The sequence below is a fragment of the Cenococcum geophilum genome (genome assembly GCF_001692895.1).
Source record: "Cenococcum geophilum 1.58 unplaced genomic scaffold K441scaffold_77, whole genome shotgun sequence".
In the NCBI taxonomy this organism is placed as follows: Eukaryota; Fungi; Ascomycota; class Dothideomycetes; order Gloniales; family Gloniaceae; genus Cenococcum; species Cenococcum geophilum.
This window is the reverse complement of record NW_027137635.1, coordinates 430760-443942: the sequence shown is the minus strand read 5'-3', so window position 1 is coordinate 443942 and position 13183 is coordinate 430760. Positions and strand designations below refer to the sequence as shown.

Genomic DNA, 13183 nt, shown 5'->3' with positions numbered 1-13183 from the left:
CTTAGAAGTTATAGGTAGGTATTTTGTTCGGAGGGCCGCCAAGGCGCTAGTAATAAGCGAGCCAATAGCGATTTTCTATCCTGGGGATGGAAAATCCTGATTAGCTGGTTTAAGTCAGGGTCTGCCCCTTTAAAAAGGTCTTAGCAAGAGAATCTGACCAATTAGATAACTTTAACCGCTGGTTGAAGTTCCTAGATATCTTAAGACCTTACGTAATTAGGAAATTTCTGGGGACTCCCTTTTAACCCAACCTTTAACTTATATACGTAGAGTATTTATATTAACAAACGTCTCTAGTACCTTATTTAGGTTCGCCTTTGTTATTATATCTACCGGGTTATCTTGGCCATTAATTTATTAAATCTTAAAGAGTTTTTAACGCTTATAGGATTACTAAAGTGCCATAATATTAATTATAAGGCGCTTCTCCTTTATAGTACCGAGCTTAACTAGACACTTGTAGAGGGAATATAAGTTAGTGTATACAATTATAGGGATAATAGAAAGTTTAAGTTAATCTATAATTATCTTTAGGGTAGTTCCAATTGCAATTGCTATATTAACTCCGCTAACTATTCTATATATCTCTAACGCCAAAATACTTTAGGTAACGCGCTTACTTTTAGTTAAGCTCTAATAGATAAGATTACTATAGATTATAAAGTTATTCTCTCTAGTAAATTTATTCGCGATAATAATCTTATATCCTAACTAGGAGCTAAAATCTTTATTATTTATAAACGATCTATTAACAAATACAAAGAGCTTAGCGGTAGGAAGATTAATAGGTACGTAGAGTAGTCCCCAGTTAAGATAGCTTATTTACTAAAAAAGACGTTTATTTAGGGCAAGGACGTCGTCCTTAGTTGGTTTCTGGTGTTAGGTGGCAACGGAGAGATTAAATAAAGCCTTAGGTTAATAGATAGAAGCAACATAAGCTCCGCGAGCGCGTTACTCCACGTATCCTTACTTTAGGGAATTAATGTTAATAACGTCAATCTTTTTACCTTAACCCTTCTAGCGTAAAGTAATAGAGTCCTTATTTAGGGAGAGGATGCATCTATTAAAGAGTAATAGTGTTGTTAAATTAAGCTTTTCTTTTAACTTTGCTATAAGGTTTGCCTTTACTAGCTTATCTTCTTTAAGAGCTGAGAATTGGTCGTCTCCTAAGATAATAGTATTATTAGTCTGTATACCAACAATTCCGAACGGAGTTCTTATAGTTATAATAAGGAAGCAGGGATTAAATGTAGAAGTAGTTATTAAAAGCTTCTCTTTATGGTGCTTACTGTAGGTAGCCTACTAGTAAGTTCCTACCTCTGCAATTTTATACAATGGCTTAAGCATAACCATGATCGTATCTTTGGGATACTGGTGGCGAATTTGCTCTAGGAGGTATGCCAATATTAAGCGCTAAAGGTGCGTCTCTAATTAGGTGTAGGCTTAGGTAATATCTTATAAATAAACCGCTATTCTATTCTTTATTAAGGAGGGAGCTAATATAATAATGACTTGCTAACTAGCTCGTTAAATTATAGGAGATTGTGTAAGAATTATCTCTTTACTATTATCGTTGTAACCTTAGATAATAAGCCTTAATTTCTTAAATAGGGCGTTAGTAGCTTTGCCCTTAATCTTATTAACTATCCTTAACTTAAAGATGCGAACTTTATTAAACTTAGTAGGGTTATACTTCTTAAATTTAAAGACTCCTNTTGNNATAAGACCGTNGATCTNCTACTTATNNNATGCTTNGAAAGGAGCTCCTNGGGTTATAATACAACCTTCCTTTTAGAGCTGTTTTGTAAGCTTAAAGTTAGCCTTCTCTTTAGCTGTTATAAAGGCCATTAATAACTTAACTTTATTCTTAATGGCGGCAACAAATTGTTCTTTAAAATTAATAAGATGTTAGCGATTTTGTAATCCCTTTGGGCGACCTCTACCGCGTTATAGTTGTAGCGCATCTACTATAATTATATTGGGATTGTAGTCGCCTTCTAAAGCACGTTAATTGTGGTTCTTCTTTAGGGCATCTTTTAGGGCATCCTGCAAAGGCTTAGGATTGTTATCTTTGTAGTAAGGTTTAATAACAGTTAAACGGAATTAAGTAGGTCCGTAAGGCATCTAAATAGTATAAGTTTAACTATTAATTATAATAAGTTNNTNTNGGCCTAACNATNCNCCCTTNTTACGCTATACGNGTACNTTANACTNNAGTNGNAGATTAAGCGTAGTTAAGGTATTTAGGCCATTTCTTATTCCTAGTGCGTTATTGACCTGGCGTATAGTGTAGAGATATCGCACCTCCTTTATTACCTTGCGAATAGCCTCGGCTTATTATATAATAGAGGGAAATAGTAGAGAATTATTAGTTATTTAAGGGTAGGCGCTAAAGACTAGTAATATAGGTACAAGTCTATCCGGGCCAGCGGAATTATTAACGGCTTTAACAGCTATTTATAAGGTAAGTTCTTCGCTAGCGTCCTTTAATTCCGAAGAGATAATCTTATATGCGCGGCGTAATAGCGTGTAATATCGCTCTACTTTTCTAATATTATTATATACCTTAACGGGGACTTCCTTAACCTTAATTACCATTGCCTTTATCTATTAGAGTATAGTATAGAAACTACTACTTTATTTACTAGAGTACCGCGTATAGCTACTATAATAGTATTTAGATCTTAAATAGAGCTACTAGCGCCACTAAGAACCTTATTATAACTAATAGAGGTTACTTTACCTTATTATAAAATTACGTGTTCAGACTATTAGTGTAAGAGTATATATATTAGGTCCCGCCGCGCTTGCGACAAGTTCGCAAGCACTCTTAGTCTTTTTGGCCGTATGGCGACGTGGAGGCGGGCCACGTTACAATTAGGTAGTATTTATTCTATATTAAATTATAGATATAACCCAGATATATACCTTCGCTACTTATATAGGGGTTATTATGGTTATTTTCTAGAGGCTAATAGGGATTTAGCGGTAACTAATACGGTCTAGTTAGATTAAGATAATAATATGGATACAATATTAATAAATACCCCTCCTACTCTAAACTGCGGGTTTTTCAGGATCTATAGCCTTATTAAATCCTTAATATAATCTCCTAAAACTTACCTCATCTATATTATTACTTAGCTCTTTTAAAATTATAATAAATGGTATAAAGTATTTAATTAAATCTCCTAAATAGCTCGGTAGATATTAGAATTAAAATTAAATTACATTATTAACTCTAATTATAATGCGATTAGAGTTGAATTATATACTAAGTGAGGTTATATCGGCTTCAGGATATTAACACTAGCCGAGTTTTTAGCGCCTTGGCTGGCACTGACGGAGCTTTTAACAACACTAGCCGAGCTATATATCTTAGTCCCCACCTTAAATAGTTCTCACTCTTTTTATAGTAAATCTCAGAATACAATTAGAGTTAATCTATTAGGTAACCACTATACTAGTTATATTTACGTTATTAACTTCTTATTTACCTATATACCTAGCCTATTAATAAGTCTACCGTAATATTCACTATAAGGCTTTATTATATATTTACTACCTAGTTACAATATTAATAAAGTTAAATAATATACTACCTAAGATAGTACCTATAATGACGCTATAAGGATTAACCTTTAGGTCTTAGGGAGATATAAGTATAATAAAAGGCGGTAACTGTAAGGGATCTTTTAGCACCTCCTTATAAGCTCCCTTAGGCTTACAGCCCTTTCCCTCCTTATCGGTTCGTCTCTCTCCATACGAGGCTATTACCATACTCTTTACCATGTCGTCCTCTTCCATCGACTCTCCTTGTAACTCATGCTCGGCTTACCTACTCCCTACCGTATACTTAGGTAATATGCCTTACAGTTACTTATAGATAGTTATAATAGAAAGGCTTAGAGAAGTAATAGATCGCATTAATATAAATTAAGCAGGCTTTAAAGCAAAACCCAATAACTTTAAAATGATAAAAATTAAGATACTATTAATTAAACGATTTTTAGAAGAAAATTTAAAGCTTAAGGGGTTTCTTATAGAGATAAAACTTAAAATACAATATAAAGGAACTAAATTGCTTATAGTATTAGATTAAGTCGCGTATATAGGTTTGTTTTTAATGGGTTAGGCATTAAAATGGTTTAACTCCTATTTAATAGAGGTATAGACTAACGGGGTAGCTGGAACTAATAACTTAAAACTTTAGTATATATTTTTAATATAGAATGGATTTATAGATAGACTTATATAAATATATAAAGATCTAGAATTAACGGAAGCTGTTTAAACTTATATAGGGATTATTAGCAATAAATTATATAACGCAGTTTTAAATATTAGTGATATAAACTAGATAGAATAAAGGGGTGTTAATAGCATAATACCAAAGAGGATTAAAGTTAAAAGTTCAAACAACGGTAATACCTAGAGAAGATGCGACGACTATAAAGGAATTAATTAAGCAATTAAAGTTAGTAATAGGCTTTACTAGTTTAAGAGAAGAGGTAAAAGTATAGTTAAACTAATATAAATAAATCAGATGTTATAGCAGGTATTAAAACTATAGTATAGTGAATTAAAGCTAATAGACCTAAGCAGTACTAAAAAAAACTAGAAAAGAAAATAGAAACCTATAGAAACCTAAAGGTTAAGAATTAAGTACTTATAGGACTAAGGAGTAAAGACTAAACTAGGGGTTTTAGCAGCAGAAGATGTTTAGGCGGACTCTATAGTAAGATAAGTGGTTTAAAGAAGGAGCTTATATAAATTGCGGAAAATAAGGTTGTTTTACTAGAGACTATAGAGGTAGTTAGAGCAACTACGCTGTAAAAGGAACTAAGCTAGTAGACGATATATATGTATAAGGGGGCGACAGTATACTACGAGGAACCAAGGAGTATTTAATTAAAAGTTTCGCGTTTTATTACAACAACGTACACCAAACCTATAAAGACGCTAAATATAGTATAAGCTATTAGCTATAAGAGCCCGAGTTAAAAGAACTCCGGGGTATAAGATTAACTCTATAAACTGGATTAGGACCTAGAAGGCATATCTAGCTAAAGGTTAGTAAAAAAGTTCTCACAGATTAGTTCTAAGAAATAGCAATAGTAAAGAAGGCATGAGGTTGCATACGGCCGTAGGCATATCAATGCCAAGATACGTCCCACCGGGTGGCGCTATCATTGGTGACCATTATTATCCTGAAAAGACTAGAGTTGGGGTCAACGCATGGGTGATCCATAGGAACCAGGAGATCTTCGGAGCCGATGCGGAGGCTTTCAGATCGGAGAGGTGATTTGAAGACAATAACAAGTTCATGGAACGAAATCTCTACTACGTAAGCTTTCCGATCCCTGATCTGTTGAAATGGAGATAAACACAATAAAACTGAATCGATGCAGTTTGGCTCAAGTAGTCACGTTTGTATTGGGAAGAACATATCACTCATGGAGATCAACAAGCTTCTCCCTGCATTTCTCCGACGCTACAAGTTAAGACTTGTCAATCCAGATCAAGAGCTGAAGCATAGATGTAACCTCTTTGTTCCGCAATCAGGACTGAAGGTTTATATTGAAAGACGGTCCTAGTCATAAGAAGTTGAAGTGGAAAGAAGATATGTGGCATGGGTAGAGCTTTGCAACTGGAGGCCAATTTTTAAGGCGGAAGACTCGTCCATATTACATGACTCAAGAATTGCTAATCTTCACTCGTTGATCGCTTGGCAAAGTACATGCAGTAATTTTGTAGTCAAAGGATTATTTAGCATTAATTTACCTTGCATATCTGATAACAGGTTGTAAGAAAAGAGATTTGTCTCCATCATATTTGAGTCTGCACATCTTTGTAAGCCGGTAGAACTTCTACATCCCTTGCCATCTCACTCCTCATGCTAGGCTTCAGCTTGATCAGCCCCTCCGATTCTTTCAGCCTCGTCTCCAGTGTTCCGACGGCTCCACCTGCCGACTTCTCCCCTTCCAGGACCGTTTCAATATCTTTTTCTTCGTCCCCGAGTACACGCCACCGCTGCTGTTCTTCTTCCCAGAAGAACAATAAGTTCACCAATTTGCGCTGTCCGAAACTTGAGATAATTGGTAGTTGGTGGGCAAATTTCGAGGTAATAGCAGTGGTTTTCACAGCCGGAGATGTGGCTGAGAGGACGTTGTTCTTAAGAAGCGCGGCGTGGATTTGACCAGAAACGGTTTTGGAGGAGGTGATACTTCCCACAAAATACGAGAGTTCACTCAGTTGAGCCGGATTGGGGAGGCCAAGCTGATATTCAAAGAGTTGGTCTTGCTCAGCTAAAGTTAGGTCATCGTTTCGGGGAGCTGCGGCTAGGTTTGGTACGGCGTTGTTGATAAAACGTGAGAAGCTGAATTTCTTTGAGCCCTGTGATGTCTTGTACATTCTGGCCACGCTGCTTTCGCCAGGGTAAGACCTCGATGTCTCTTTGTTGCGATGTTAGGCAATGGTATGTAACTAAATTTGAGTATAAGGATGCTTCGACCTACCCATATGTATGCATCCATCATCATATTACTTTTGGTAGACGTATATAGCAGTTAGTTCCAAGGCCATCGTATGTCTACAGGCACAGCCCCGCCCGTGCCTAAGATAACTGTTCCTATTGGGTTCTAATTGTCCAAGAGTCCCATTAGCACCTCGTTCTCTTGAGGTCAATGCCATCGTAGCCGATTGGAAGAACGCTAACAGGGAATTCATTACACTCCCAGACGGGGCTGTGCAAATATTGTCCAGCAGCCCCCGGTCTCTCCGAAGCCTATGCGAGACATGTCGCTTTCCCAATTAAGAACAGGAATCAGCTGGATTTCTTCGCGAGGCAAAATGGAGGGCGTCCGAAAAGATGCAGAAACCCAGACGCTTTGAGATGCTGATGGCTATAACGTCGGGGCCTGAAACCCCGAACTATCTCCGATCATATCAGGCATGGAACGAATGAGATCGCCTATAGTTAGCAAGACCAAACACAGATAATGATTGCCATGACTCGCCCAAAAATCTGACGGGCTTCTCATATCCTCCACTATCACAACATCGGCCACATCTCCGTCCACAGCTCGGATAACCCAGCGGCGTTTTATTTACCATACAACATCTATCATACACTCTCAAGCGATGCGGATGATCTCGTTGAATATAATGTTGCAGACGCCAGTCCGGTAGAAAAGGATGTCAAAGCGAGCTACTTAGAACGGTATATCCACAGTGAAATATACAAACGGTTTCCGGCTATGAACAGTGTCGTCCGCAGTCATTACAGTGATGTACTACCATACTGCGTGAGTGGTGTGCCGCTAAACCCACGGTACACATGGCTGTCTTTCTAGGTATTCTTCCACTTATGTTTTCACTCCGCGTAAACGAAGACTGATTATGTTCTCATTAATGCCCTAGTATGGAACATATCTTCCCACTATCCCGGCAACTCCAAGCATGATCCCCTCGTCCGCACCAACACTCCAAGCGCCTCACTCTCCGCTACCTTAAGCCGGTTTTATCTACTCTAAAGTGTGCTCGGCCATCCCCTCACAAATTGGCGGTGCCCCAACAGAGCCTTTATATAACCTAGACCACGCCGTCATTCTAATGCAAGGACACGGGTTCACAATGGTCGCACATGGCATCGGGGAGGTAGTGTACCAAGTTACATACACTAAAGGGGCGGCGGGGAAGCAGATGGCGGCATTGACGGTACGTAACGCGTATTTTGGAGGTACTGTAGAAAGTAAAGTGGGCGTAGAGGGCGGGGGCAGAATAAAACAAGGGAGGCTAAAGATGGAAGGCGAGATAATTTATTTAAATGATAAAGAGGCGATAGATGCGTGGGAATCAAATAGACAGTAGCTAGGCCATGGGGTCTGTGGTGTAGGGAGGTGGAGGTTTGCCCACTGTATAAAAATGAATGCGTCGAGGGTAAGGATAGCTGAGCGAAACCAGAAACATCTGGGGGATGGATGGAGCTAAGATAGTGTATAAAAGCAACTCTTTTCTTTGCAGCAAACTGTTTCGCGCTGTGTAGTCACTCTGTTTCAGCACCTCGACCCCTTTTCAACCGGTTTCACCTGGTATAGTCTATTTATCAATTTCCTTCTAATGAAATTATTATTCCAAGTTCCTTTCAAAAGGTATTACATCAAAGGCTAAAGGCTGTCTCGCTATACTTTCTTCATGTTCTAGAATTACTAAAACCTTCAATTCCTTTGGGATGTTACCAAGCCATGCCTGTACGCTTCGTCAGCCATTCCACTTTTCACCTTGGGAAGAGAACGGAGAGGCATATGAACCCTAAATATATCGCGCATTATATAGCAGCCAATCTGTTAAAGCAAAACGAATGCGATTCGGAGGTAGGTAATGTGTTTTACGTAGTATGCGAATGCACATTGCATACCGAGGTAGTAATTGAGGAAATTCTAACGCCCGCCCCAACAACATATGTAGAATAGCTACTCGCTACAGTCGATTTTGTTCCGACCAATAGTTGGAATCATTGCCTAGCAACCCTTATATCATGACACCATCGCATCAATTCATCCTACTATATCCAATTATTCTAATAGTCGGCAACGTCGCCATACGATACCTTCAGAGTCAGACGACTGCGCACAAGACATACAAGCAGCAAGTGGGCCTGTGGGGGTTGACTCGCCGGTCCGCTTTGCAACCCGTGCTCCGCGCGGGGTAGTCTAGGAAAGATCTGGGGAAGTTCTTGGCCAAAAGTGGTGGACTCTCCACTTGACACCTGACGCCCAATCTTCCACACAAACGCCAACACGTTCATCCTTTCCATCACAAATCCCACCTTGGTCCGCTCTACTAGATACATTATCTCCTGTCAAAGATGAGTGCAGTTGTGGACAGCAGCGATGGTCCAACCGAGACCATCAAGGTTCTCATTACCCTCCACCCAGGGTTTGATCTCCTGGATGCGGTTTGCCCACTTGAAGTTTTAACCTACGCTCAGCACAATATCAAAGATCCCGGTCAGTCTTGTCTAAATATCATCCATTTTTCGGTTCCAATGATTGACATGTGGAATATCAGCAACCAAAGCTTTCGAGTGTAGCTTCGTCGGGGCTTCGACGGCCATGACATCAGCCCAAGGCGCTACCCTCAAAGCCGATATGGACTATGAAGATGCCCATGAAGACCTTGAGGATTTCGACGTGCTGATTGTGCCTGGCGGAGGAACCACCGAAGTTCTCAAAAACGAATCAGAGCCCCTCGGCCTTATCAAAAAGTTCGCGGACATCCAAGAGAAAAATCCCAGCAAAGAGCGGACTCTTCTCTCTGTTTGCACAGGCTCTCTATTCCTTGCTAAGCAGGGCCTCCTCCAAGGGCTCGCCGCAACTACCCACCCCGACTACTACACAAGACTTGAGATTCTCTGTTCGGAATCTGCTACAAGAGATCTGTCAGAGCGCACCGACGTCATGGAGGAGAGATACGTGGTGAACAATGCACGATTTGACCTAGGGGAGAATCTTGATGAGAATCCGTACATCGTCAGGAAAAGACCTGATGGTACTAGGAGGAAATCAATCGCGAGAAAGGGCAGTAATGCATGGAAGGAATCGAAGCGCCGAGAGTCTATCATTAGACGAGCTTCAATGCCACTTGGGGGGATGAGGCTGATCACAGCTGGAGGTGTCACAAGCGGATTGGATGCCAGCTTGTATCTTGTGGCTTCCATGGTCTCTCACGAGTCCGCCGAGGAAGTCGCTAGGATCCTGCAATACACCTGGGTCAAAGGCGTCACAGTAGATGCGATTGATGTCTAAACGAGGTCACTTGAATGCTAAAAGCGTAAATGTTAAGCATGCCTTCCTTGAGAAGGTTCAGGATAGACCTTCCGCCATAATTACTTAACCTAGATGTCCCTAAGTAGTATCTCATGAAACGAGACGATTTCGCTTGATTCTCTTAACATGACCTAAACACGGCATTATTATTCTTTCATCTCAGTGCATAAACTGTGTTCTATTCTAACCTGTGTATTCAGCTACGCCTCCAGCTAGTGTTATATATAATGATTATTTCCCCCTAAACTTGACACTATATGTTACCCATTCTCTCGCTTATCTATAGCTAGCTCTTCTAAATAGTACTTATTATATTTCCCAATCTAGATTCGCCTACACATTTAGCGGCGTATAAATAGTGTCTAACTTTATAAATACCAATGTCTTTTTATTAAATAATTATATATATACTAGCTATCTAAAGTCTATTTAAGTATTATACTATTATATAAATATTATTATTAATTCTATTTATTGCGCGATTCGGTCCCTTTTCTAGGTCTATACATCCAAGGCATATTGCCCAGGTGTACGGTAGGGAGCAGGCAAGCCGAGCATGAGTCACAGGAGAGTCGATGGAAGAGAGGACGATATGGTAAAGAGTATGGCAATAGCCTCGTACGGAGACGAATCGATGAGCAGGTTCTAGAGAGTTACTAGTTAGGTACTTATAACGATATTAGCCTATAATAGTTTACTGCCTATACTATTAGTATTTCCTATATTTTTATAGCGTCCTTAATACGTTTAAGCCTATCTTCTACTATATTCTGGTTTCTATTATACTTTGTTTAAAGCTCCTAGGTAATTAGACCTGCTTATTATACTACCCGTACTACCCCTACGCGTAGCTATTTATCCTCTTCTTTCCCTAGATCTTCCTTAATGTCTTTTAGGAGGTTTATAAGTTTCTGCCATTTCTGGTCGCTGCTCTATGGTTATTGTGGTTGGGTCGCCCCCTGTTTGTCGCGCAGGCTTTCCGGCTGTGCTGCCTTCATTGGTTCTAGGGCATAATGTGCCGTAGATTCGATTGGAGATGGTTATTTCTTTATTAGATGATTGGTGGACGTGTTTTGCTGCCCTGGCGGCTCCTCTAGACTTAAGAGTCTAATTATACATTTTTATTATTTATTATTTAGTTGTCTTTATGCCGACCCCCTCTTCTCCATTAACTTATATGAACATGACTCCCGATATCCCAGTAACATATAACCGGCTGAAATACACATGTCGGGGCCAAGGCCTAGAGGGATATGGCCACCGCTTTGTAGCAGACTTAACTCCCCACCTCCCTACACTTTTCAAAAACGGCAAGGTTAAGAAGGGCGAGACGAACCGCAGGCAACAATATGAACCGAACTGGTGGAAAGCTCAATGCACGTTCCGAGGGCTATCTGAGAAAGGTAAACTGCCAGAACTGCAGGATCGCTTGAGAAAGGGTCCAAATGTTATGCTTCCGGAGTTGGTCGAGTTGGAGAAGAGAGTCAACTCTGAGTGGATGGTAAAGGATGAAGCATTAAGATTACAAGAGGAGCGGGAAGCAGAAATTCAGTACCAGAAGGAGGTTGACGAAGCCACGGACATCTTGAAAAAGGCCTTTCATGACGAGAAGAGCGGATCGGATATTATCCGGATCAAAAACCGTTGGAGCGAAGTATGGGATGCGGCAGAGTCCTTAAAGCTTACATGCGCGGCCTTTAGATCCCCTCACAGAGTTTATTGGAAGGACTACGATTGTCTCGTTGTCGGGCGAAGTAAAGCTTCCGTTGATACCGAGCTTGCGATCCTGCGAAAGGAATTCAACGATGATGTCGAAGCCAAGGAGAGGGAGGAAGAAGCTAAGGAGAAGGAGAAAGAAGCTGAACGTGATGCCACTGCTCGAGCAGTCGCCATAATGTCTGAGAAAGGTGGGATGTGGGACGTCACAGGAACCTGGAAAATTAGCTGCCCAGAGATTGATCGGCAATACAACACAGAGAGGAAAGATATGGCTCTCCAGATCTATCGCATCAACACACAGACTAGCTCTCAGATGTTTGCCAAGTTCGATTTTGCTATTATCGAAGGATGGTTTCGATTTGAAGGTTCGGCAATGAGTAAGGCATCGCGAAAGAAGAAGGGTGCTTTAATTGGGCAGAAACTCAAACGAATAGATTACGAATACGAACATGAGAGCGACACGGATTCGGATGAAGAGGAGATCAACGAAGCGTTCTATCTATCACCGAATGACAGACCATCAACAAAGCAGCCGACGTTCAACTACCGCTGGCGAGGAAGAGAGACTGGAGAAGGAGAGATTGAAGTTGGCTCGGATAAGAACTCAACTTCGATCACCTTCAGCGGCCAGGGAGGAGCCAAACTTTCCGGGACTATTGAATGCGAATATGTGCAAGGGTGCAAGTTCACCGGCGTTAAAATGGAGATGGGAGACCCACGAGAGGCATCCCGCGTCAAAATTGAGGAAGAATGGAGAGAATTGAATGAACGTGCATATGACCGTGAATGCACCAGGAGGTGGGGAGGGTGGTAGTGTTGATTAGATTTACGGCTTGTACCTATTAACACTGGTGGCTCACAACTAGATCATAGAAATTCAAAAAAGAGGGTATGTGAAGTTCGAGCTGCGGTAGTAGTGTTATCAGTATCAAATATTGATTATTGATATTAAATATTAAATATTAAACGTTCAATCAGACATGTCAACAACCCTTTCAAGCCTTCCGAAGGGGTCCGCCGTCTGTAGACGTTTGCAATCGGGCCTTATTAATCAGGCCAATCCGACAGCTCTAATTAAGAGGCCAATCTGGCCATCTAAACCTTAACGATCCAGACGTCGGCGCTATGCTGCATTGCTTATTTCGTATGTCATCTTGTACGATGCAAAGCTTATCCACCCAAAGGTATTTTCTCTGTAAGTGGGGGCATATTGCACGCAGCTCGAGTTCGAGACAGCGCCATCATGCTTCAATTCAGTAATACTTGCATTCGTTGCAAGCAGTTCGTGCTGATCTTGGTTGACTCCCCAGACATAGCTAGGGGCCGCAAATGCGCACCCTGGGGAGCCACAATCACTCTCCGCCTTTCAACGTCAAACACGCGGAACTTAGGAGGCAACGAAACAGGAGGTACATACCGCATTCCTTTGTAGATTTCACCGGAGCTAGGTTCATGCTGCCAGCTACGCACTAGATTCCAGTCAACAGTTGGGCCTCTCACCGGTGCTTGAAGACTGACTTCCGAGGATGAAATGACCAATTCGACCCAAGGGGAGGTATCAGCAATTTTGACATCCAATGGCACAAGGTTGTCGCAAATGGAAGAATCCCAGCTCCACTCATCTGCATCTCCAA

General features: G+C 40.9%; 5 protein-coding genes across 5 annotated transcripts; 4 read left to right on the top strand and 1 right to left on the bottom strand.

Annotated features, from left to right (window-relative positions):
* The first annotated feature begins 5219 nt into the window (after positions 1-5219).
* Positions 5220-5778, top strand: K441DRAFT_669905 (uncharacterized protein). Its single transcript, XM_067650201.1, has 2 exons — positions 5220-5347; positions 5412-5778. Exons 1-2 carry the CDS (start codon positions 5327-5329, stop codon positions 5595-5597), a joined length of 207 nt encoding a protein of 68 aa, XP_067497470.1. The 5' UTR covers positions 5220-5326; the 3' UTR covers positions 5598-5778.
* Positions 5759-6781, bottom strand: K441DRAFT_669904 (uncharacterized protein). Its single transcript, XM_067650200.1, has 2 exons — positions 6519-6781; positions 5759-6455 (listed from the first exon to the last, which is right to left on the bottom strand). Exon 2 carries the CDS (start codon positions 6412-6414, stop codon positions 5830-5832), a length of 585 nt encoding a protein of 194 aa, XP_067497469.1. The 5' UTR covers positions 6415-6455; positions 6519-6781; the 3' UTR covers positions 5759-5829.
* K441DRAFT_690860 (uncharacterized protein) lies at positions 6450-7872 on the top strand (the record flags this gene model as incomplete). Its single annotated transcript, XM_067652426.1, has 3 exons — positions 6450-6478; positions 7142-7314; positions 7517-7872. 3 exons carry the CDS (start codon positions 6450-6452, stop codon positions 7870-7872), a joined length of 558 nt encoding a protein of 185 aa, XP_067497468.1.
* A 709-nt stretch (positions 7873-8581) lies between these two features.
* On the top strand, positions 8582-10181 carry K441DRAFT_669903 (class I glutamine amidotransferase-like protein). The gene is made up of 2 exons (XM_067650199.1): positions 8582-9011; positions 9073-10181. Exons 1-2 carry the CDS (start codon positions 8870-8872, stop codon positions 9807-9809), a joined length of 879 nt encoding a protein of 292 aa, XP_067497467.1. The 5' UTR covers positions 8582-8869; the 3' UTR covers positions 9810-10181.
* Positions 10182-10993: 812 nt separating this feature from the next.
* K441DRAFT_700877 (uncharacterized protein) lies at positions 10994-12363 on the top strand (the record flags this gene model as incomplete). The annotated part of the gene is made up of 1 exon (XM_067653291.1): positions 10994-12363. Exon 1 carries the CDS (start codon positions 11008-11010, stop codon positions 12361-12363), a length of 1356 nt encoding a protein of 451 aa, XP_067497466.1. The 5' UTR covers positions 10994-11007.
* Positions 12364-13183: the final 820 nt, after the last annotated feature.